At 47.9% G+C, this 21992-nt stretch overlaps 2 protein-coding genes across 2 annotated transcripts in view; both read left to right on the top strand.

Annotated features, from left to right (window-relative positions):
• Atp1a4 (ATPase Na+/K+ transporting subunit alpha 4) overlaps positions 1 to 3149 on the top strand; it is a 32796-nt gene extending 29647 nt beyond the window's left edge. Inside the window, exons 21-22 of the mRNA XM_027950730.2 lie at positions 2773 to 2864; positions 3121 to 3149. Of these exons, the coding sequence (XP_027806531.2) occupies positions 2773 to 2864; positions 3121 to 3149 (121 nt within the window). The remainder of the gene's footprint in view (positions 1 to 2772; positions 2865 to 3120) is intronic.
• Positions 3150 to 7048: 3899 nt separating this feature from the next.
• On the top strand, positions 7049 to 18631 carry Casq1 (calsequestrin 1). Its single transcript, XM_027950793.2, has 11 exons — positions 7049 to 7309; positions 9350 to 9434; positions 10206 to 10306; positions 11222 to 11333; positions 11662 to 11735; positions 12130 to 12260; positions 14078 to 14123; positions 14630 to 14684; positions 14906 to 15006; positions 16024 to 16098; positions 18050 to 18631. The coding sequence occupies exons 1-11, from the start codon at positions 7049 to 7051 to the stop codon at positions 18197 to 18199; spliced, it is 1191 nt and encodes a 396-aa protein (XP_027806594.2). The 3' UTR covers positions 18200 to 18631.
• Positions 18632 to 21992: the final 3361 nt, after the last annotated feature.

Below are 21992 nucleotides of genomic sequence, written 5' to 3'. Positions count from 1 at the left end.
CTTACCAGTGTTTAACTGAGTGGACTCTTTTATTCCAATGATATGAGGCATAGTTGTGCAAAAATACATATTTCTTAGAGCTGAAATAATCATAAAAATAGCATAATCTAGGCTTAGCTAAATCCTGTTGTATTTTTTTAATTTATTTTTTAGTTGTAGCTGGATACATTGCCTTTATTTTATTTATTTATTTTTACATGGTGCTGAGGATCGAACCCAGGGCCTCAAACATACTAGGCAAGCTCTCTACCGCTGAGCCACAACCCCAGCCCCTCCTATTATATTAATACAAATATATTTTAATGTGCATAAAATTCTTACTTTCTGGTACCTTTCCTTGGTAAACTGTAGGGGTTTTGATGTTGTTGGCTGTACTAGGAATTGAACCTAGGGGTGCTCTGCCACTGAGCATCCCCGGCTTTTTTTGTGTTTTTTTTTTTTTTGTTGTTGTTGTTGTTTTGGGGGTGGGGTGGGGGTCTCACTAAGTTAATGAGGCTGACCTTGAACTTGCAATCCTCCTGACTCAACCTCCCAAGTAGCTGGAATTATAGGCATGTGCCTCCACACCCGGCTCATCTGTAAAGTCTTAATAATTCATAGCTGGCATCGCTGGGGATGTAGGTCAGTGGTAGAACTTATGCCCAATATAAGGTCCTACATTTGATCCTCAATACTGTAAATAACTAAATCACTAAATTCACACCTGGCAGAGGGTTGAGAATTACTCAGAGAAATGGATATAAAACATGGAGCATGCTTGGGTCATGGTAGATGCTTTTTGTTGTTGTTGTAGATGGACACAATGCCTTTATTTATTTTTATGTGGTGCTGAGGATTGAACCCAGTGCCTCACATGTGCTAGGCAAGGACTCTACCACTGAGCCCTAACCCCAGCCTCAGATGCTTTGTCAATAATAGCTTTACTCTGGCTGCTATAGGTCAATGTGGAAGTAATAACAACTGCAGGTGAATATTATCTGTGCTTCCACATACTCTGTATATACCTTTACTATAGTACTTAGCACCTAATATTGTGGTTCTTTATTTTGTGTGCCTTTGCCCTATTTTTTCTGATTCTCTTGATCTCCTTGAGGCCGAGGACTAACGTGTAACCATTATTTCTGCAATTCCTAACAGAGATGCAGAGTAGATATATGACTGTGGTTCAATGAATGGGTGAACAAGAATCAAGTTTATACTTGTGTCCATGTGTGGAGAATGAGCCGTGGCTTGGGCCTGCACTATCCAATATAGCAGTCACTATCCACAGGGGACCGACTACTGAGCTCTTGAAATATGGCTAATTCTGAAGAACTGAATTATAATTTTAATTTCAGTTCATTTAAAGTTGAAAACTAAAGCAACATTAAATATTTGTCTATTAAATATGACTTTATTATTCTAATTGGACTAACTTCCCTTTAATTGTTGAAAATTCAGTATCTGAGTTGAGATGTCCTATAAGTGTAAGATACCTATAAATGTTTCAAGACAGGATTAAGAATGCTCTCTCTCTCACCAATAATGTTTATATTTATTATACATGTCAATACCATAATATTTTGGATATCTTGGGTTAAATAAAATTATTAAAATTAATTTCACCTGTTTCTTTTTACTTAATTTGGCTATTAAAAATTTTGAAATTTCACACACAGCAAACTATTGCATTTCTATGGGGCAGTGCCATTGGTTTTAACTATTCCTTTTCTTTTCTTTTTTTTTTTTTTTGTGATGGAGATTGAACCCAGGGGGCAATTTATCATTGAGCTCTATCCCCAACTTCTCATTTTTTGTTTGAGAAGGTACCTCTCTATACATTGCTTAGGGCTTCACTAAATTGCGGAAGCTATCCTTGAACTTGCAGTCCTCCTGCCTCAGCCTCCCCAATTGCTGGGATTACAGGCGTGAGGCATCATGTCCGGCCCCTTTTTATCTTGAGACAGGGTCTCACTAAGTTGCTGAGGCTGTAGGTCGTCTCTTTACTTTGTCAACCAAGAGAACAACTGTGGTCCTGATTCCACCCTTTCCCAGAGTGCATCTTCCTGGTCTCTAAATATGGAAGAGAGGGGTTTGGGGATCTAGCTCAGTTGGTAGAGTTGGTAGAGTGCTTGCCTAGCACGGCAAGGCCCTGGGTTCAATCCCAGCACCACCAAAAAAAAAAAAAAAAAAAAAAGGAAAAGGCACAGGCTCAGGCAGAAAAAAACACATCCCTGTTTTTGCAATATGAAATTATATATACACATATATGTACATATTTTTACAAATGTATATGGAATCCTATATGTGTGTGTATGTGTGTGCATGTGTATGTGCATGTGTGTGTGTGTGTGTGTGTGTGTGTGTGTGTTTGTTATTTTGTTTTCTTGGCAGAATATCTCCATATTAGATGTCGGGGGATTGTCTCAGATAAACCCATCCTGCTCCAGCAACCTCCCCTTTGTTAAGTTCAAGATCTAGAGCATAAAGAAAGCAAAGGGAATCTCCCTCTGCAGTTCCATGAAAGTTGACGGACAGTCCCTGTGAACACTGGATGTACCTCTGAAAATGACATTTATCGCGTTATCATTGGCCCAATCACTAACCCCCCAGACTCTGACCTCCTCAAAGATGGGAATCAACTTTATCTTACTCACTGACTGTCTCCGGCACAGTCTCAGCCACACGTGAGCACGTACATGAAACACGCGACTCCCGCGTGTTGTCCTCTGAGCGTGTTCTTTTCCGGCCTCTGTAACTTCAGCCACATTAGCCAAATCTTGATCTCTACAGGTTAGCCTGGTGGTTCTGCGCCCTCCCCTACAGCATTCTTATCTTCGCCTATGACGAAATCAGGAAACTCATCATCCGTCAACGGCCTGGCGGTGAGGCTCCCCAGCCCTGTTCTAAAGGAGGGGGTCACCATCCCCTAATAAGCTCTCCCATCAGGCCTGGCTTCTCAGGACTCACTGGCATCCCTCCATGTCACTTTACTATGCCTAGACCCCAGCCCTCTTGTCCCTGACTCCACCACCCTGTTCATATTCCAGACCACAGGCCCCCAACCTTCCCCTTGTTTCCCTTCTGCCAGGCTCCCCTGCTGCCTTCTCGCAGTTCACCCTGATCTCTCCTCCTCCGCAGGCTGGCTGGAGAGGGAGACATACTACTAAACTCAGAAGAAGACGACTTCACATGAGGAGGCGTGTCTTGAAGCCCAAACTATGAGTTTGACACAATATCTGAGCGAGCATATGAGTTGGGGGCTGAAGACACTGGGACAAATCACCCTGGATGAGAGAGAGAGCAATCCTAGGCTGGACTGAGGGCATTGTGGGGTGGGTTAGGGGAATCCCAGCCTGCACCTGGCTGGAGCCCAGCAGGGAGGGACATAGTCCTATAGAATCCAGGAGCCAGTCTAGAGAGTAAATGTTTAGAACAGCTCTCACCAAGCTGAATGTGTTCCATCTGATTTTGGGGGAGTGGGAATCCCTACATCTTCATGGTAACAGGGAAGGATAGTCTGTAAGCAACTTAAGTTGAGGTTGGAAGGGGATCCCTAGGGGCTGGCTCAGTTGGTGGAGTACCTGCCTCACATGCACAAGGCCCTGTGCTCAATCCCCAGCATCACAAAAAGAAAGAAAAAGAAAATGGCAGAATCAAGCATCCTTGCCCCTTGAGGGCTGTTAAGCACCCCCCTTTTAGAATTGGAGATTGAACCCCGGGACTTGAGCATTGGTAAGCCCTCTATCACTGCATCCCCAATCCATATCCCCCATCTTAACTCTCTGTCCCCTGGAGAGCAAGGGACTAGTAACTGCCCCCAAAAGTTTAGCTGTGATCAGAGACTGGAAGAGGGAGGGTGAGAGGTGATCAGCTGAGCTGCACTCTATAAAGGGGGCCACGGAATGCACACATACCCCCAGGCCCACGGCTGGTGAGGCCACTCATTTAGTTTCTGCCTTGGATTTCCTCAAACTACAAACCATAGAATTGTAGCACTAGAAGAGTCTCAGCGGGGTGCAGTGACTTGCACCTGGAATCCCAGCAAATTGGGAGGCTGAGACAGGAAGATCGCACGTTCATGGCCAGCCTGGGCAACTTTGAGGTCCTGTCTCAAAATAGAAAAGGACTGTGGCTATAACTCAATGGTAGAGTGCCCCTGGGTTCAACCCCCTAGTACTTACTGAGAGGAAAAAAATAAATAAATAAAGGGTTGGGTCCGCCCAGAAGTACACAGAGCAAGACAGAAATGCTAAGAAAAGCTGGGGGGAACTATCAGCTGTTACCAGAAACAAAACACATGTAATAAGTAACTGCATTCTAGGCCTGGCACTGGGACAAAGGCTACACACACACCATCAATTAATTCAAGCAAATGTAGTCCTACCACACCATTCCGTAGCTGAGGAAACCAAGGTCTGTCTGATTCTAGCAGTTGTGCCTTTAACAACTATTCAGCCTAGTCTTATAGTAAGGGCTGGGCCGAAACAGAAAAACAAAACATTAACAAAATAGGAGGGTGAAGGAGGAGAGGTCGTGGGTGGATCTGGAGGATAAGGGACCATGGGCTGGCAAAGAGAAGGCAATCCCAGGGGACAGGGGTAGCCCACCTCCCTTCCCCTCCACCAGCCCCTCCTCAGGCTCTCTCTTCCAATACAAGGGTTCCTAGGGACAGGGCTGTGTCCGTCTGGGGTCCTTCCCTGGCTGCTGACATGGCTGAACTAGACTCTGGAAGATGGGAGGACCAGGAGGTATGTGTGTGAGCTGGGGAGGGGGAGTGCAGAGGGGCTGGCTCCTCGGGTTTCAGTAGCAGGAGCTTTGGGTGTCTGGTGGGTTAAAAATACAGAGGCCCCAACTCAGGGTCATTTGATACCAGCGGCTGAGGTGTGATAAGTCCAAAGAGCCTGGAGGCAAGGGGCCTAGAGGGAAGGGGACTGAGGAGAAGATAGAGAGCCCAGCATCAGAGAGAGAGCCCGGGTGGCGGGTACAGGAGCCGGAAAGAGTAAGGGTAGAACTAGAGCCAAAAAGGGCAACCCCTAGGGAGCAGTGACTGCAGGAGAGGATGAGGAGAAGGAGCAGGCCAGGGTCACCTCATAGTCCTGTCTCACGCCCTTTTTGGGAGGAGGGGTGTGTGCAAAAGGTCCCATTGATCATGGAATAAGTCTAATGTCCCATTGTCTCTGTTCAAATGTTTCCCCCTCCCCAGAATGCTGCAGAAGTAAGAGATCGAGGCCGGTCATCATCTGGGTCATCTACTTCTGGGCAGGCCTGCCCATTGCTCCCCACCATCTTGGCTAGGGTTCTTGGCTCTAGCACGTCAGTTGCTCTCCTGGGAGAGCAGGAGGTGGAATTCTGAGATCTCTTCAGCTGTAATGTGCCATGCTTGAGCTAGATTTGGCCTCTCCTGCTACTGTGACAGCTGTTCCTATTGGACTCGGTCCTGCCATGCTCTTGAGATTTTCTGTGGCCTTCCTCACTTTGCTATGTAAGGTCTGCCCCATGGCAGTGGGCAAAAATTATCCTGCTAATACAATTCCATGCCCTCGCCTGAATGCAAAATAAACGTGGTACTTCCAAAATGAGAGACACCTTGGGAGTGGGGTAGGGTCATCTGACTTTGATCTGGTCTCTGCATGGTCTCCCTCGTGCCTCAGTTTACCTGTGCGTGATAACAGCCTTGGGGAGCTATGGAAATGATCCTTCTAGGGACCCAGAGCTGAACTCAGTTACTCTGTTTTCACTTCCAAGCTGGAATCCAGACTTGACAGCCCTTTCTCCCCAAGCTGCTTTAGGTCTCAGGTGCACAGGATCAACTGACAGGGCCCGCCATTCCAGGTTTTCCTCCTGTTAATTTTTTTTTTCACCAGTGTTTATGCCTGATCCTGTCTTTGTCTTGCCAACGACATAGGAATAAACCGTAGCTATTAGCTGTCTTTAGAATCATTCAGCCTGGGGAATCCTCCCTTCCTACTGTGCCCTAGAAAACCGGTCCCCTAGGCTCAGGGCAGAGAGTGCACACGGGAGGTGGCAGCCAAATGACATTCCCCTCCTCTTGGTGGGCCATCTGGGTAAAGAAACCCCAAATCTGCATCCTACGGGATGGGATCTGGGCCAGCCCTGTCCTTCCCCTGCATTCCCCAGTCAGGAATGTTGAGTGAAGCATAGGAAACTGGCTGGAGCTAAGCCAGGTCGCCAGTCTTGGACTCCACTCCATCTTTTATTCAGAGAATGATCTCATCCTTGGTCCTGATTCTTTAAAGGGAACGGCAGGGGGTCTCTTGCCTGCATCCCAGACTGTGTTTTATTGCCCCCTCCCCCGCTCTCTTTCACAGGATCAAAGAAACAGACTTCACCCCTAGAAGATTCCCAGATTTTAGGGTGTGGAAGCAGTCCTACACTTGTCTCTTTGGTCCTCTACTATCAGTTTAGCCTCTGCCCCAGAACACACCTGCATTTCCTTCTGTTACCCTCACCCTACCCTGGGTGATCCCTAGTTACCCCCTGCCTCCCCTCCTCCAGTCTCAGCTTCACTTACCTCCGACTCATCTGGTCTTATTTTTAGATCACTGTCTCTCCCTTCTCCTTTCTTAATATGGTGATGAGCTCTTAGGGCCTGCATGGGGACAGGGGCTGAGGAGCCCTGGACATGGGGGAGGGGGGGAAGGAGAGACTGGGAGCTTGGGGGAGAGGTGTAGGATGTGGGAGGATTCCGGCCCGCATGGAGTTGTCCTAGCCTGGGAAGGTTATCTGTCTCTCCTGCCAACCACGGAGACATATTTAGACAGGACCAGGTGGGGACCGAGAGGTGCCAATTTCAGGGGGCAGCTCCGGTTCCCTCCCCGCCCCCTGCTCTTATTCCTCCTCCTGACCCTTTTTCTCTTGGCTCTTTGGGCAGTTTCTCCAGGACCCAGCAGTGTCCGCTGCTCTGGGCCACTCCCTACCCCACCCCCACGTAGAGCCCCTAACTCAGGATTTGGTACCTAGGGGGCCTTCCCTGTCCCCAGCTAACCTCCTCTGGATCAGGAGAAGCAGCCCAGATCCCTCTACCTCCAGGAGTACTACAGACAGGATGGGGGCCAGGAGGGAGCCAGGTCTGAGACAGGCACTGCTGTTACTGTTGGTGCTGGGGACTCCCAAGTCAGGGGTCCAAGGGGAGGAAGGGCTGGACTTTCCTGAGTACGATGGTGTGGACCGTGTGATCAATGTCAACGCAAAGAACTACAAGAATGTGTTCAAGAAGTACGAGGTGCTGGCACTCCTTTACCACGAACCCCCTGAGGATGACAAGGCCTCACAAAGACAATTTGAGATGGAGGAGCTGATCCTAGAGGTGAGTGGGAGACTGCAGGCCTGTGGCGCATGCCCAGCCCCTCTCTGCAAGTCCTATGACACAACCCCAGGGAGATCTTTTGAGGGGTGGGATCTGGGGGGGTGGGGGCAGTGTAGGAGGACCTTTTGTCTTGACCAACAGGATACAACTGGCCTGTGGCCTTAGCCAAATGATAAATAGACTCAGCAACCCAAAAGTACTACCACAGTTAGATAACTGCAGAAGAGACGCTGCGGGGTGATTGCCCCCCAAGTTGTAGGAGGCTGGTGAATCTAGGTTTGGCTCAGAAGGAGGGTGAAAAGGGGAAAGGGAGGTATTTGGGGGCAAGGGAAGAACTAGGACGTAGTACTATGTATTGCACCCCCAGCACACCAATATACTCTCCTAACCAGAACATGCTCCCTCTTCATACATTTAGGGGCTGCATTCCAATGGGATCCAAAATGAGCATAAGTTTAAATGCTATTGGGGCTGGGGTTGTGGCTCAGCGGTAGAGCGCTCGCCTCACATGTGTAAGACCCTGGGTTCAATCCTCAGCCCCACATAGAAATAAATGAGTGAAGTAAAGGCATTGTGTCCAACTAAAAATAAAAAAAAAAATATTTTTTTTAAAAAAATTAAATGCTACTGATATCATATTCACCTGTCACTTAAAGATAAATGTTTCAATATCTCCTAAAGACCACCATGCCTCCCATTGGTCTCCCAGCCCCCTCTTTCTTCCTCCCTGACCCCTAGTTCCCTATCTGGCTCTATTAGATCAAACTGGATATCTTCAATGGAAAATTCTATAGTTGAAGGAGGCTTCAGAATATCTTCTCTTTGTAGAATGAGATTCCTCACCCCCAATCTGACTTCAGATCCAAAGCAGAGATGACTACTCTAAAATGAAAATGGAAAATAACAAGAAGAAAAACCCTAGAATTGGAGATGTGGTGGCACATACCCCTCTAGGAGCTGGAATGTATTTGAGTTTCCTTGTCCAAGTTTCCTCAGCCCCTTCTCTGGTCTGGCAGTGCAGATGGGCCCCGGGTTGACCAGAGCATAAAGCATTTCAGGGTGAGACATTGAGACCACAGGCTCTCATTTCTGTTTGCCTCTGCTGAATGCCAGAGCACCCCCCACCCTCTGATTAATGAGGCAAGTATTTTTATCCTAAGCTCTCAGTATCCCTGGCCATCCACCTGCCATCTGCCTCCTTTCCCTGTCCCCCTAAAAATCACAGTGGTGCCTGAATGTTGGGTGGGGTAAAGCTGCATTCTGTGCCCACAGAAGAGTGAATCAGGATTGAGTGTTGAGCTGGTAGGCTTATGGGGGCAGGGACTGTCCACAGTCTAAGGACTGGCCAAAGTTCAGTGTGAAAGAAACTGTCTAGTCTCTGCCAGTCTCTCGTCAATTGGTGACCTCTACTCTCAACTCCCTGGCCTTCCCCACTCCTCAGCAACATGACCAGACCCTCTACACCCACCAGCAAAAATTCTTGTGTTGGTAGTTACTTGGAAGGATCTCGGGATTCTAACATTATCCCCATGCTGAGTTTCACCTTTGACTGGAACAGAGTACAGGAGAAAAGGGTCCCTCAGTCACTCGAAAGCCAGATTCCCCAGCATTCCTCAGGAACTGTATATTGTCAAGCTTAGTGCTTTCAAGTTCAACATAGCAAGCATACTACAATTGAGCAATAAATACTCATAAACTTAAAGTTGAACTAAATGCAGAAATGGTGAAGTTGTAGGGAATTTGGGGATATTCTGGATCTTAGCATAAGGCCAAGGTCAACTCTTAGAGTTCCTGTACCCATGGGGCGGGGAGAAGAGGTAATAAGAATTCCAGGAGCCAGGTGTAGTGGCTCAGGCCTGTAATCCCAGCAGCTCAGGAGGCTGAGGCAGGAGGATCGCAAGTTCAAAGCCGGCCTCAGCAACTTAGCGAGACTCTAAGCTGGAAATGTGGTTCAGTGGATAACCCTTGGGTTGAATCCCCAGGACTGCAGGGGGGAAAAAAATTCCAAGGACTAATTTTAACTCTAACCCCTCCCTCTAGTTAGCAGCCCAAGTCCTAGAAGACAAGGGTGTTGGCTTCGGGCTGGTGGACTCTGAGAAGGACGCAGCCGTGGCCAAGAAACTAGGTAAAGGAAGGGAGGGAGGAGCAAGAAGGGGAAGCAGCCTGTGGGATGGGGAGGCCTAGGTTGGAGGACTTGGGGACAGCCCTGGGCTCTGAGGGGCTGGAGAACTCTTTACTTGTGTTGGTGGGTCCCAGCCTGTTCCTTATAGAGACTCTGTACTCATATCCCAGCATGAGGTGGGGTGGCTTTGTATTTCCCTAGACACAGGGCCAGGTTCTGGAGAGAAAGGGGAAGCCAGGAATCCAGGCAAGGCTGGGGAAACCATGCAATCTCCTCTTCCAACCCCTCCCGCTCCAGAACCTTAGCTGGGTGTTATAGTGCCCAGCCACCAGGGGGCAGCACACGTTCGAGACCAGACTCCGGATGTGGGTGGGGGAGGGTTGGTTAGTAATAATGAAGTCATCTGGTCAGTAATAGCAATGTTAAAGGGCAGGACACAGAATTAGCCACCGGAGTTCTCAGAGGAGATAGCAGGACTGCACCACAATGCTGCTAGAATCTATATCTCCCTGTTGCCTCCCCTTACACCCTAGCTGATCCCCTCATCTTCTCCCTGGAGATCCCCTGGGGCCAGGCTAGCCTCCTGGCTCAAGCCAGGATTGTGGACACCAGGGATGTAGGGATAAGGGACAGTGGAAGTGGGTGGGACAGAGAAAGGGAGAGGTGGAAAATGTGGTGTCCAATGGGATGGTGGAGTGGGCTGTGACCCGGGTTCTGGACTCAGGAATCCGTGGGAAGACCGGGGTCATGGCTCACCTTCCATTCACTCCCTAGGACTCGTTGAAGAGGACAGCGTTTATGTGTTCAAGGGAGACGAAGTCATTGAGTATGATGGCGAGTTTTCAGCTGACACCCTGGTGGAGTTTCTGCTTGATGTGAGGACTCCCCTGGACTGGATCACCTTGCTTAAAGACTCCACTGCCCCATGATCCTTGCTAACCCCAACTTTACCCCCCCACCCTACACATACCACATAACACACATGACATATGTATACCACATACACCAGACACAACACACCACACAACATACAGCACATGCCACACAACACAAACACATGCACACCACATGACACATATCACACACATATCATGCAACACACATCATGCATACCACATACACCAAACACAGATCACACGTTATCCACCAGATATAAAACGTGTATCACATCACATATGTACACCACACATCACACATCACATATGTCTACCATACACACCAGACACAACACAACACACAACATACAGCACACATAACAGAACACAACACACACACAATGCAACACATACAATACATATGGCACACTATGCACATACCACACAACACATTTCATGCATACATACATACACACACCAAACACACATCACACATGTCACATACCAGACATAATACACATCACACGTGTATACCACACACCCCATAGGACACACAACACACATCACATATACACACCATACACACCAGACACACAACACACAGACCATACAACACAGCACAAGACACACAAGGTCATACACCAAACACGCAACACAACATGCACAACATACCACACATGCATCTAACATGACACACACCACACAACATATACCCATCATATATGTATATCACACACAAAACACACAAATCACATCACACAGTGCACAACACACAACATACAGCATGTAACACAGTTCATACACTGCACACCCACGTACACTCTGTCAACTTCTCGTCCCTCCTTCACGTCCCCACCTTCTCCCTCCATCCCTCTCTGGTCACTGAGGACAGAAACACTGTCCCCGCTCTTCCAGGTCCTGGAGGACCCTGTGGAGTTGATCGAGGGTGAACGGGAGCTGCAGGCATTTGAAAATATCGAGGACGAGATCAAACTCATTGGCTACTTCAAGAACAAAGACTCAGAGCGTGGGTAACCCCCACACTCCTGCTCCCCTCCCTGGCCCCCGTCTCACCTGTCAATCAGCCTCCCACTTCCTCCGCCTTCCTGGCATCTTGGCCTCCTAATTCCCTGCCCTGATCTTCCTCCTGCATGGTGGGCTCCAACCCCTGCTCTCACCTCCCTGGCAGGGTTTCAGACAGGCCCCTGCAGCACCCTGACTAAGCCCTCTGTGCTCTACCCCCTCTCCGAGGACTAGAGGGGGTGGGTCTCGGAGTGAACCCTCCTACCAGAGAAGAACTGGGGAGAGGCCCTGGCGGCCTCTGATTCCAGACTGACTCTACCTTCCCTCCTCAGATTACAAAGCCTACGAGGACGCGGCCGAAGAGTTTCATCCCTACATCCCCTTCTTTGCCACCTTCGACAGCAAGGTTCTCCTCCTCGCGGCCACATTGGGTCTCCCTACACCCTTACGCTGCCCCCCAGCCTCCTCTCCCAGTCCTGAGGGGACCTGGTCCCATCCTACATGCTGGCACACCCCACCCCAAATCCAGCTCCTCTTTTCCCTAGAGATTTTAGAGCTGAAGGGAAGAGGGCTTTAGATTATCTAACCCACCCTTCTCCTATCAAACTGAAGACCAGAGAAGTTAAGACTCTTGTCCAGAAAAAAAAAAAAAAAAAAAAGACTCTTGTCCAGTGTCACAGTGGCAGTGACAAAGTCCCAGGTTCTCTAACTCTCTAATGTTTGTCCCCCCATAATACTGCTTCTCACTGTGACCCTGCATCACCTGCTCTATCTATTCCCCTTGCATCTGCTCCCGAAAGGTGGCAAAAAAGTTGACCCTGAAGCTGAATGAGATCGATTTCTATGAGGCCTTCATGGAAGAGCCTGTGACTATCCCAGACAAACCCAATAGCGAAGAGGAGATTGTCAACTTTGTGGAGGAGCACAGGAGGTGAGGACCGGTGCTCCCTCTAAGCAGGGTAGGGTCCTCTGAGGCTAGAGCCCCAGTCTATGAGACGGGCTGGGGAACCCCAGTTAACTGGCAAGCTGGTCTCCCCTGGATGAACACACTTCTGAGCATTGGTTGCTCACTGATAGATACACTGTGTGTATTTTTCACTGTGTGTGTGTGTGGTGCATTGGGGATTGAATCCAGAGGCCCTCCTTACTGAGCTATATTCCCTGACCCCTTTTATAGAGACAGGGTCTCACTGTGTTGCCCAGCCTGGCCTCAAATTTGTGATCCTTCTGCCTCAGCCTCCCAAATTGCTGGGATTGTAGGAGTGCACCACCACACCCAGCTCCTACAATATTTTGCAACCCAATAGTTGCATCCTACACAGACAAGGGCCTCTGTAAATGTGTACAGTTCATTGTGATGTAATTCATTGATTGTGATTTAAATAATCTCTGTCAATAAGTGAATGCTGAGTGCCTGTGTGTGGTCAGGCTTGAAAATGCAAGGTATCTTCTGTAGCTATTGTTATATTTAAGTCCTTTTTCAACCTCAGTGACAGGGAGTATGTGTCAAAACTGGGATTTTACCCTGATCTGTACCATGTCCTTTTGTGTGTGTGTGTGGGGGGGGGTGTGCGTGGCAGGGTGGGGGGGATGTTACTGAGGATGGAACCCCCAGGGGCACTTTACCATTGAGCTACTACCCAGTCCTTTTTATTTTTTATTTTGAGACAGGGTCTTGCTAAGTTGCTTAGGCCCTCACTAACTTTCTGCTGGTCTCAAACTTGGAATTTTCCTGCCTCAGCCTCCTGGGGTGCTGTGATTACAGGCACATGCCTCCCCGGCTAGCTGTCCCAAGTCTTTGCTCATTTAATTCTCCAGGGAGATGAAGGAAGTGGGAGGTGGGGGAAGGGTTTAGCCCTCCAGGGGATATTTGGCAATATCTGCAGGCAGATTTGGTGCTGGGTGTGTTACTGGTATTTCCTGGTTAGAAGCCAGGGATACTGTTTAACATCTTATAGTGCACAAGGCAGCCACCAACAACAGAAAATGACCCAGGACCTGCCTGGTACAATGGCACACACCTCTAATCCCGGTAACTCAGGAGGCTGAGGCAGAAGGATCACAAGTAGCAGGCCAGCTTGGGCAACTTAGCAAGACCCTGTCTCAAAATAAAAACTAAAAAGGGCTGAGGATGTGGCTCAGTGGTCGTGCGCCCTTGGGTTCAATCTCCGGGAATGAAAGAGAGAGAGAAGGAGAGAGAGAGAAAAAAAGAAAACAAAAATCACCAGGCCCTAAAACCTAAGTCAGAAGGACTGAGGTTGGGAAATGCTGCCCTATACTCACACGTAATTCTCTTCCGTCACAGTACTCCACAACTGAAAATACCCACTCATCAGTATAAATACTACTTACTCTTTCCCACTGGAGACGGCCCCCTTCATCAGAGCAGGAACATGTCTGTCTGGGTCGACTCTACCAAGCACCTAGCTCAGGGCTTAGAACATAACACACCCTCGATTTGACTGAATGAGTAAATGAGCGAATAAATGAATGAATGAATTCCCTGATATTCAGTTCTTACCTTTCTCCAAAGGTCTCTCTTCAGTCCCCTTGACACCCCTTCCCCCACCGCTTTAACCCCGCAGTGATCTGGGCCTATTGCCCAGGGCTTAGGCTGTGCCAGATGGCTTTGTTCTGGACTTCATGCTGTCTGTGCCCTGGGCCTGACCCACAGGCAGCCTCTGCTATTGGAGACCCTCCGGGTCCTTCTCACCCACTGAGTAGCACCTCTCTGTCTGTCTCTTCTAGATCAACCCTTCGGAAACTGAAGCCTGAGAGTATGTATGAGACCTGGGTGAGTGTCCCTGGCTAGGACCAGGTTCTGGGAGTGGGGAGCAGGGGAGGCTGAAGATGCAAGTCCTAGGACAGTGCTCCAGCAAGGGGTGGTAGTGGTTCTGTTTTGAAGACCATGGTGGGAATCAGGAGACATACATTAAGTGGATAAAGATGATAAGGGCAGAGACCCAAGGGGTTACAAGAGGAGGAGGTGTGGGGGTTCTGGAACCAAAACGGACAGTGTCACTTGGAAAAGAGTCACTATTACAAGAATGTGTGGGTCCAGTGCCTGTAATCCCAGTGACTTGGTAGGCTAAGGCAGGAGGATTGCAAGTTCGAGGCCAGCCTGAGTGACTTTGAGAGCCTGTCTCAAAATAAATAGAAAGGGCTGGGGATGTGGCTCAGCTAGCGTTGGGTCCATGCGATCCAGGCTCAAGGAACATCTGGAGTCTGTCTGGGCTCTCCAACCTTACAGAGTACAGTAAGATCTCCACTCTGTCCCGCCCCCCCTCCCATCCCCAACAGGAGGATGACCTGGATGGAATCCACATTGTGGCCTTTGCAGAGGAAGCTGATCCTGGTGAGGGAGAAACACTGGGATTGACCTGGGGGCAGGCAGGGGGTGGCAAGTTGCTTGTAGGAGCACAGGCCTCATGTGGGAGGCATTCCAGAGAGCTTGCAAGCAGCCTGGGGCTAGACATGTGGAGTTGTGGTAGGTGGGGAAACAGATCTGGATTCCCGTTTCCTGTATCTCTTTTCTCTCTGTCCCATCTCACTCATTTCATTTCTGTTCCTTTCAAGATGGCTACGAGTTCTTAGAGACTCTCAAGTCTGTGGCCCAAGATAATACTGACAACCCTGATCTTAGCATCATCTGGATTGACCCTGATGACTTCCCTCTGGTAAAGGGCCCTGCTCAGCCACTGCTACCCTAACATGGGACCTTGCATTGTGGCACATTCTGAGTGGGGGCTTTGTTTCAGAAATCCCATTACCATCTCCCAGTTGGGGGGCTTGGGAGGTTGCCCCTGTTGTATTGTATGTTCAAGGGTGATGTGGGCAAGGGAAGAGGAGGACCCAAAGTAATGTCAGGGGACATAACACAATTCCCAGAGCAGAGGCTACACAGGTAGCACTCATGAGGAGACTGACTCCCAGAAAAGCAGAGTTCTCACAAGCAGCTGGGCACCATAACCCTGGACATGAGTGTACACGCTCAATCAGAGAATCATAGCAGAGATTCCACGACTCTCCGGGTGGTTTTATCCTCAGTAGAATCTCCAGCAACTAGCACTCACAGTTGGATAAATAACTGAATGAAGAAACAGAAATGTAGCAACATCTGTGATTGCCAAGTATTACTACTTTAAACTGGGCATGGCGGCGCATGCCTGTAATCCCAGCAACTCTGGAGGCCAAGGCTGGAGGATCCCAACTTCTAGGCCAGTCTCAGCAAGACTTTGTCTCAAAATATAAAAGGGACTGGGGATGTGGCTCAGTGGTAGAAGGCCCCTGGATTCAATCCCCAGTACTGAAAAAAACAAAATAAAACAAACAGCAGCTACAACAAAACTACCTTAGTGTAGATATGCAGGAACTGAGAGCTAGAGAGAAGTGATTTGCCTGAGTTCAGAGGGTCAATCAGAGCAGATCCAGGATCAGAACAGGGGTTTCCAATCAACTTTTCATCGCAAAGAAGGGGCTGGAGTGCCCAGCCGACCCTCCTGATACTTTCCCTTTGGAATTTCCACTTTCTCTGCTTAGCTCTGCCCACTGCTTTCAGGCCCTATTGCTGGACCTTGTCCCCCATCCATTGACAGTTAATTCAATCCCCTCTCCTTATCCCTGGGCTGACCCTCACACTCACCCTCCTGGAGTCCTGGATCCCACTAAGCTGCCCTATTTGGATCTCTCCACAGCTGGTGCCGTACTGGGAGAAGACATTTGACATCGACTTGTCAGCCCCACAAATAGGAGTCGTCAATGTCACTGATGTGAGTTTCCTTTCCTCATCCCTGGTTGACCCCCAGCTCTTCTCCTCTCCTCTCCTCTGCTAGCTAGAAACTGAGCCCTTCCCAGAAGAAGCAGATCTGCCCAGTCGGATGGCTAGATGGAGGGGGAGATTCAGGATCAGAACATGCCCCTGTCCTCACCATTGGAATCAGTTGCTCATCCCTCAAAGCCCAGTTCACATGCTTTCTTCTCCATGAGGTCTTTCATTTGGAATCATTCCCTCCATGGCACTGTTGGAGCTTACCTAGATTGAGAACATGATTTTTTTTTTTTAATACTGGGGATTGAAACCCAGGGGTGCTTTACCACTGAGCTTTATCCTTAGCCTCCCCGCCACCCGCCTTTTTAAAAATTTTTTGGTACTGGGAATTGAACCCAGGGGTGCTTTACTATTAAGCTATATCTTCAGCCCTTCTTATTTTGAGACAGGGTCTCACTAAGTTGCTGAGGCTGGCCTCAAACTTGTGATCTTGCCTCAGCTTCCCGAGTCACTAGGATTACAAGTGTGTACCACAGGGCCCAGTGAAAAACAAGACTTTTAAATGGCTATTTATGTATCCTGCCTGTCTCTTTCAGTAGACTTTAAGTTCTGTGGGCAGAAATATTCTCATATACATGTACTAGATACTTCAAATTTTATTGAGTTGAACTGAGTAAACCATAATCTTTGCTTTCACAGAATTAATCTAACCGGGTAGGCAAGCATTCTGTTAGTAATGAGGTTGGATGTAATGAACTTCATAATAAAGATAGAACTAAAATGTTAGGAAGGCAAAGAGAAAGTAAAGGGATTTCTGCTTGAGAATCAGAGAGCAGTTTAGTGAGAGTAGCATTAAAATGGAGGTTGTAGGACTGGGGGTGTAGCTCAGTTGGTACAGTGCTTGCCTCACATGCACAAGACCCTGGGTTCCATCCCCAGCACCACAAAACAAAACAAAACAAGTGGAGATTGTAAAATGGGTGCGGTGGCACATGCCTGTAATCCCAGCGGCCAGGAGGCTGAGGCAGGAGGAGCACGAGTTCAAAGCCAGCCTCAGCAAAAGCGAGGTGCTAAGCAACTCAGTGAGACCCTGTCTCTAAAAAAAATACAAAATAGGGCTGGGGATGTATCAGTGGTCGAATGCCCCTGAGTTTAATCCCCAGTACCAAAAAAAAAAAAAAAAAAAAAAGTGTGGGGGGGATTGCATGATGTAAAGGATTTCAATAAGTGATGGTGAAGGGAAGTCATCTATAAAATGAGGAAAAAGTAAGCTCAAAAGGTCAAAGGTAGAACAATGAATACCAGGTTTGGGAACAGGCAAGACTTTATTATGATTTTAGCATTTAGTGATCACTCAAGACGGTATTGAAAAAGCAGGAAAAATTCTGAATATCTCAGCACAGTGGCAGGTGCCTGTAATCCCAGTGACTTAAGGCTGAGGCAGGAGATCACAAGTTCAAGTCCAGCCTGGGCAATTTAGTAAGACCCTTTCTCAAAAAAAAAAAAAAGAAAGAAAGAAAATAAAAGAAAAATGGTTGGAGACTAGCTCAGTAGTCAAGTGCCCCTGAGTTCAATTCCTATTACTGGAGTAAAAAAAAAAAAAAAAAAAACTTGAATGCTGAAGAGTTGCTAGTTGATTTCATTGGCCATGAAAAGCTGCAGTGGTTTTGTGGCAAGGACAGCATAGAGAGGTCTGGTTTTGGAAGCTCAGTATAACAAGAACATGGGAGGTGGACTGCAGGCAGTTCTTCTGCCAATCCAGCTTGTTTTTCCACTCCCCCTCTTGGCTCTTCTAACCTACACGTTCACCTGGACAGTTCCCCTGGCCACTGAAAGATGAAAGGAAGGGACCGAGGCTGTAAGAAGGATGTTCAGTGCCTGGTGAGTGGGAGGACAAGTTCAAAGACCTGGGCCCAGCTTAGCTTTCATCCCCCACCTGTGCCATGTCCTAGGCGGATAGCATATGGATGGAGATGGACGATGAGGAGGACCTGCCTTCCGCTGAGGAGCTGGAAGACTGGCTAGAGGACGTGCTGGAGGGTGAGATCAACACAGAGGATGACGACGACGACGATGATGATGATGACGATGATGATGACTAGTTGCTATGGCAACCATCTCCCAGCCCCACCTTGCTCTTCATGTACCCTCCTGTCTTCCCTGTCCTTCCCCGAGTTCCTCCAGGGACACTAACTAGGTCATCCTACCATAGGGTTAGCTGGGCTTTAAATATTGGGTGCTAAGCTCTATCCCCCTCAACCAATGAGGAAAGCAGCTATTGAACACCAGCCCACCTCTCTCATCTGACTTGTTTCTTATCCTACAACGCATCCGAATTTTATTGTTTCTTCCAATACTCTCCATTTTCTTGCTTGGGGTTCTCCCCTTGCCTTATCTCTCCCGTTCCTCCCATCTATGCACAATCTTCCCCAACCCTCTCCCTTATCCTGTATCCTTCTGACTGTCCTGTCCCTGGCCAGGAGGAAGGGAGGGTACTCTGTTTGGGGCTGTATCTCAGCGGTTTCCTGTTAATGTATTCAGGTCAAATACAAGGACTTAATAAAAGAGATCTGGGGCAGCACAAGCAAGTGTTGAAGTCTCACCCCTGCGGCAGGATGGGAGATTGAGGTGTGGATGCCTTGTGAGGAATGATGGGAGGGGTTGGGGCTCCCTCCAGGCAGTTATCCCAGAGAAGCTTGGATTATTTATCAGCTTCAAGTCAACAAGCCTTTTCTGAACACATGGTGTTTGTCCAGGGCTGTTGTTGGGCTCTGGGAGAACAGAGAGTGCCAGGCCTGTCCCTACTCTAGAGCTGATTAGCCTCCCCAAGAAGTAAGACAAGCACACTAAACAATTGGAAAAAAAACACAAAGCAATATGTAATTAAACAATTATGTGCTGCTTGATAGCACCCTCCCTGCAGCTCTTATTTGAACATCAAGGCTGAACCCTGATTATTCTTCCTCAATAAGGCCTTCCTAAGCTTGCCCCTCCTGCAGTCCCCTAATCTGCACTTTTCCTGTGGCACTTTTTTTTTTTTTTTTTGGCTATACTAGGGATTGTATCCAAGCTTAATCCCCAGCCCTTTCTATTTTTTTGAGACAGGATCTTTCTAAATTGCTGAGGCTGACCTTGAAATTGCAATCCTCCTGCTTCAGCCTCCCAAACTGCTGAGATTACAGGCCTGTGTCAATGAGCCTGGCTCACAAAGCACTTCCTATATATCTCCATTCTAGTAATCAACATGTGGTATTATAGTTCTTCACTACAGTTCTGTATTCCCCACTAAACTATGAACGCTATGAGGACAAACCCAGGCTTTTTCTTTATTTCCACAAGGCCTGTACATAAAAAGTTTTCCGTAACATTTGTTAAAAGAAGAAAAATTAGCCAGGTGTGGTGGTGCATGTTGTAATCCCAGCGGCTGGGGAGGCTGAGGCAGGAGGATCACAAGTTCAAAGCCAGCCTAAGCAAAAGAGAGGGGCTAAGCAATTCAGTGAGACCCTGTTCCCAAATAAAATACAAAATAGGGCTGGGATGTGGCTCAGTGGCCCCAGAGTTCAGTACCTGGTACTACCCCTCCCCCGCCAAAAAAAGAAGAAACATTAAGAAAAAGACTCAGGACTTGATGACTTCCTAAAGGAAGCAAGCCTTTTCTAAGCATTAAATTGAAGAATGGGACTTGGTTGGAAGCAAGGGAGTTGGAAAGTGGACATTTAAGTCAGTGGAAACATCACAAACATTGGCAGGCCACTATAATTCCTACAACTTGGGAGGCTGAAGCTGGAGGATCACAAGCTTGAGGCTAGCCTCAGCAATTTAGCAAGTTCCTGTCTCAACAATAAAAAGGACTGGGGGATATAGCTTAGTAGTTAAGTGCCCCTGGGTTCAGCTCCCAGTACAAAAACAAAACAAACAAACAAAAAACACTGGCAGGAAGTATTTGTAATATGGGGGCATGGAGATCACAGAGATAAGAGGAGAAATTCAAGGCCTTGAAGCTGGTAAGATTAAGGGCTGATTGCAGAGATGTTTTAACTTAATCCTGTGAGATGGGGAGAAAGGGCAAAAATTCACCTGGTAGAAATGGAGAGGGGGATGGACATGGGGAGGCAGGGATGACGAGGATTCTAGAGGCAAGGAGCCCAACTCATAGTTAGAGGCTGTTATTATCAGAAGGAAGTTGAGAGAACCCAGAACCCATGGTGGTCATGGGAATGGAGAAGAGACATTGACTTTTGTACAATGGGGATACCCTAGACCTGGACCTTTCAAGAGTTCTTTGCAGGAAGGACCCACAGACTCTCCAGGATAGGTCCAGGCTGGATGGGCACAAAGCAATTGGGGGCAGGGAGGACCAAACTGCTGAACTATCCATATATAACAAATTATAGTTTACATGGAACAAGTGTAAAGTTATTGCTGGTATACCGAGGACTGCTAAGTAAAACCTGGGACCTGGGGTTAATTTTCCAGTTTTCACTCTCCACAGACAAATCTAAAAAGTGTTCCTAGAGAAGCAGCAGAGTTTAGAGAATAGAACCCATTTATCCATCCAACTAATACCATTTAACAAATGTTTAATAAGCAGTACAGGCACTAGTTTTGTATTAGAAAAATGTTATTAAGCTTACTGTCTAGCATAGATCAGTGGAAGACCCCAGACTAAATAATAGTTCCTATTTCTTTAAGCACCCATCTTAAATAGCCAGTCTCTAGAGACTTGCTATTTCTGAATCTCAGAAGGACCCTATAAATCAGTCACTGGCATCCCCTTCTTACTGGTGAGGATACTGAGGCTTAGGGGCATACTTTGTCTTAGGAAAGAGTTGAGCAAGCTTGAAACCCAAGTCCTTGTGCCTTGGTGCCTGTCTTATTTCACCCAGATACTGCATGTCTGTGGGTAAATCATGCAGTTTCCTTGAATCTCAAAGATGGATTAAGAAAATAGGTTTTGGCCCTGCAACAAAGAGCAAATGAGATACATATACAAAGGCAAATTATGAGGATGAGTTACTCTCAAAGGGGCAATGCTGAGGATAAAAGAGCAAAGAAAAAGGCTGTAAAGCCCAAAGTGGCAGGAACCTGAGCTGAGGAGCAATGTAGACCTAAGAAAGTAGGGGCTCATCTGAGGCTTCTGGAAGTGTAACAGATTCCCTCAAGTTGGAATCGAGGCAAGATAAGTGTTCCATGAGGTGGTACAAACAGAGTTCTCACCCCTCTTCCCAGGGCCAGACCCTGCCAGAGTTGAGGTGACCCTTCTGCTGGGGATGGGGAGAAACAGATGCTTCCCCAATTCTCCCTTCCTTCTTTTCAGTCTGGCTGAGAATCTGGGGGAGGAAAGTCCCTGAGGTGGAGGGGAAGTGAGAGCTACCATTCTGGGCCCCCAGCAGAGGGGCAGAGCTAGGAGACAGAGCTAAGTGTGGCTTCGGGAACTGTCTATATTTGCATGGTGAGGTCACTGCTGCTCTTTTTCTCCCCCGAAAATAAAATTACATCATGGTAGGGGAGGAGGAAGAGTGGGGTGTATTTGAGAAAGGTGAAAGTGACACAAGAGGGCCGTCTGGCTTCACCCTAAAGAGACAATCCATGGTTTCAGGTCAAGTAAAGGAGGTCATGTTGCTTCTTGCCGGGGACCCTCTGCCTCCACTTCCAGGGTGAATAAGTGGGGTCATTTACTACCAGTCCCCTGATCCATAAAGCTAGGAGAGCGGTTTTTCCAAATACCAAAGCAAATAGCTTAAGAGAAGGCACTGGTCAAATCCCTAAACCCTGATTTACTAAGTCGTCTCAGGGGTCCCAGTCGTGGTCACCCAGAAATCAGAAGAGGAGGAAGGTGTCCCATTGGGAAAGAATTAAATCTGGACATTGTTTCACAGTTGAGGGGGGAGGGCG

This window comes from Marmota flaviventris, chromosome 10 (assembly GCF_047511675.1).
Source record: "Marmota flaviventris isolate mMarFla1 chromosome 10, mMarFla1.hap1, whole genome shotgun sequence".
Lineage (NCBI taxonomy): Eukaryota > Metazoa > Chordata > Mammalia > Rodentia > Sciuridae > Marmota > Marmota flaviventris.
The sequence above is the reverse complement of the archived record's forward strand: the minus strand, read 5'-3'. Positions and strand labels throughout refer to the sequence as shown.

Bases quoted from the DNA above. Each gene is read 5' to 3' on its own strand.
- Casq1 (XM_027950793.2), top strand. From the start codon at position 7,049: ATGGGGGCCAGGAGGGAGCCAGGTCTGAGACAGGCACTGCTGTTACTG. The intron at 9,435-10,205 runs GTAAAGGAAGGG...TTCACTCCCTAG, and splicing joins AGCCGTGGCCAAGAAACTAG to GACTCGTTGAAGAGGACAGC. The intron at 15,007-16,023 runs GTAAAGGGCCCT...ATCTCTCCACAG, and splicing joins ACCCTGATGACTTCCCTCTG to CTGGTGCCGTACTGGGAGAA.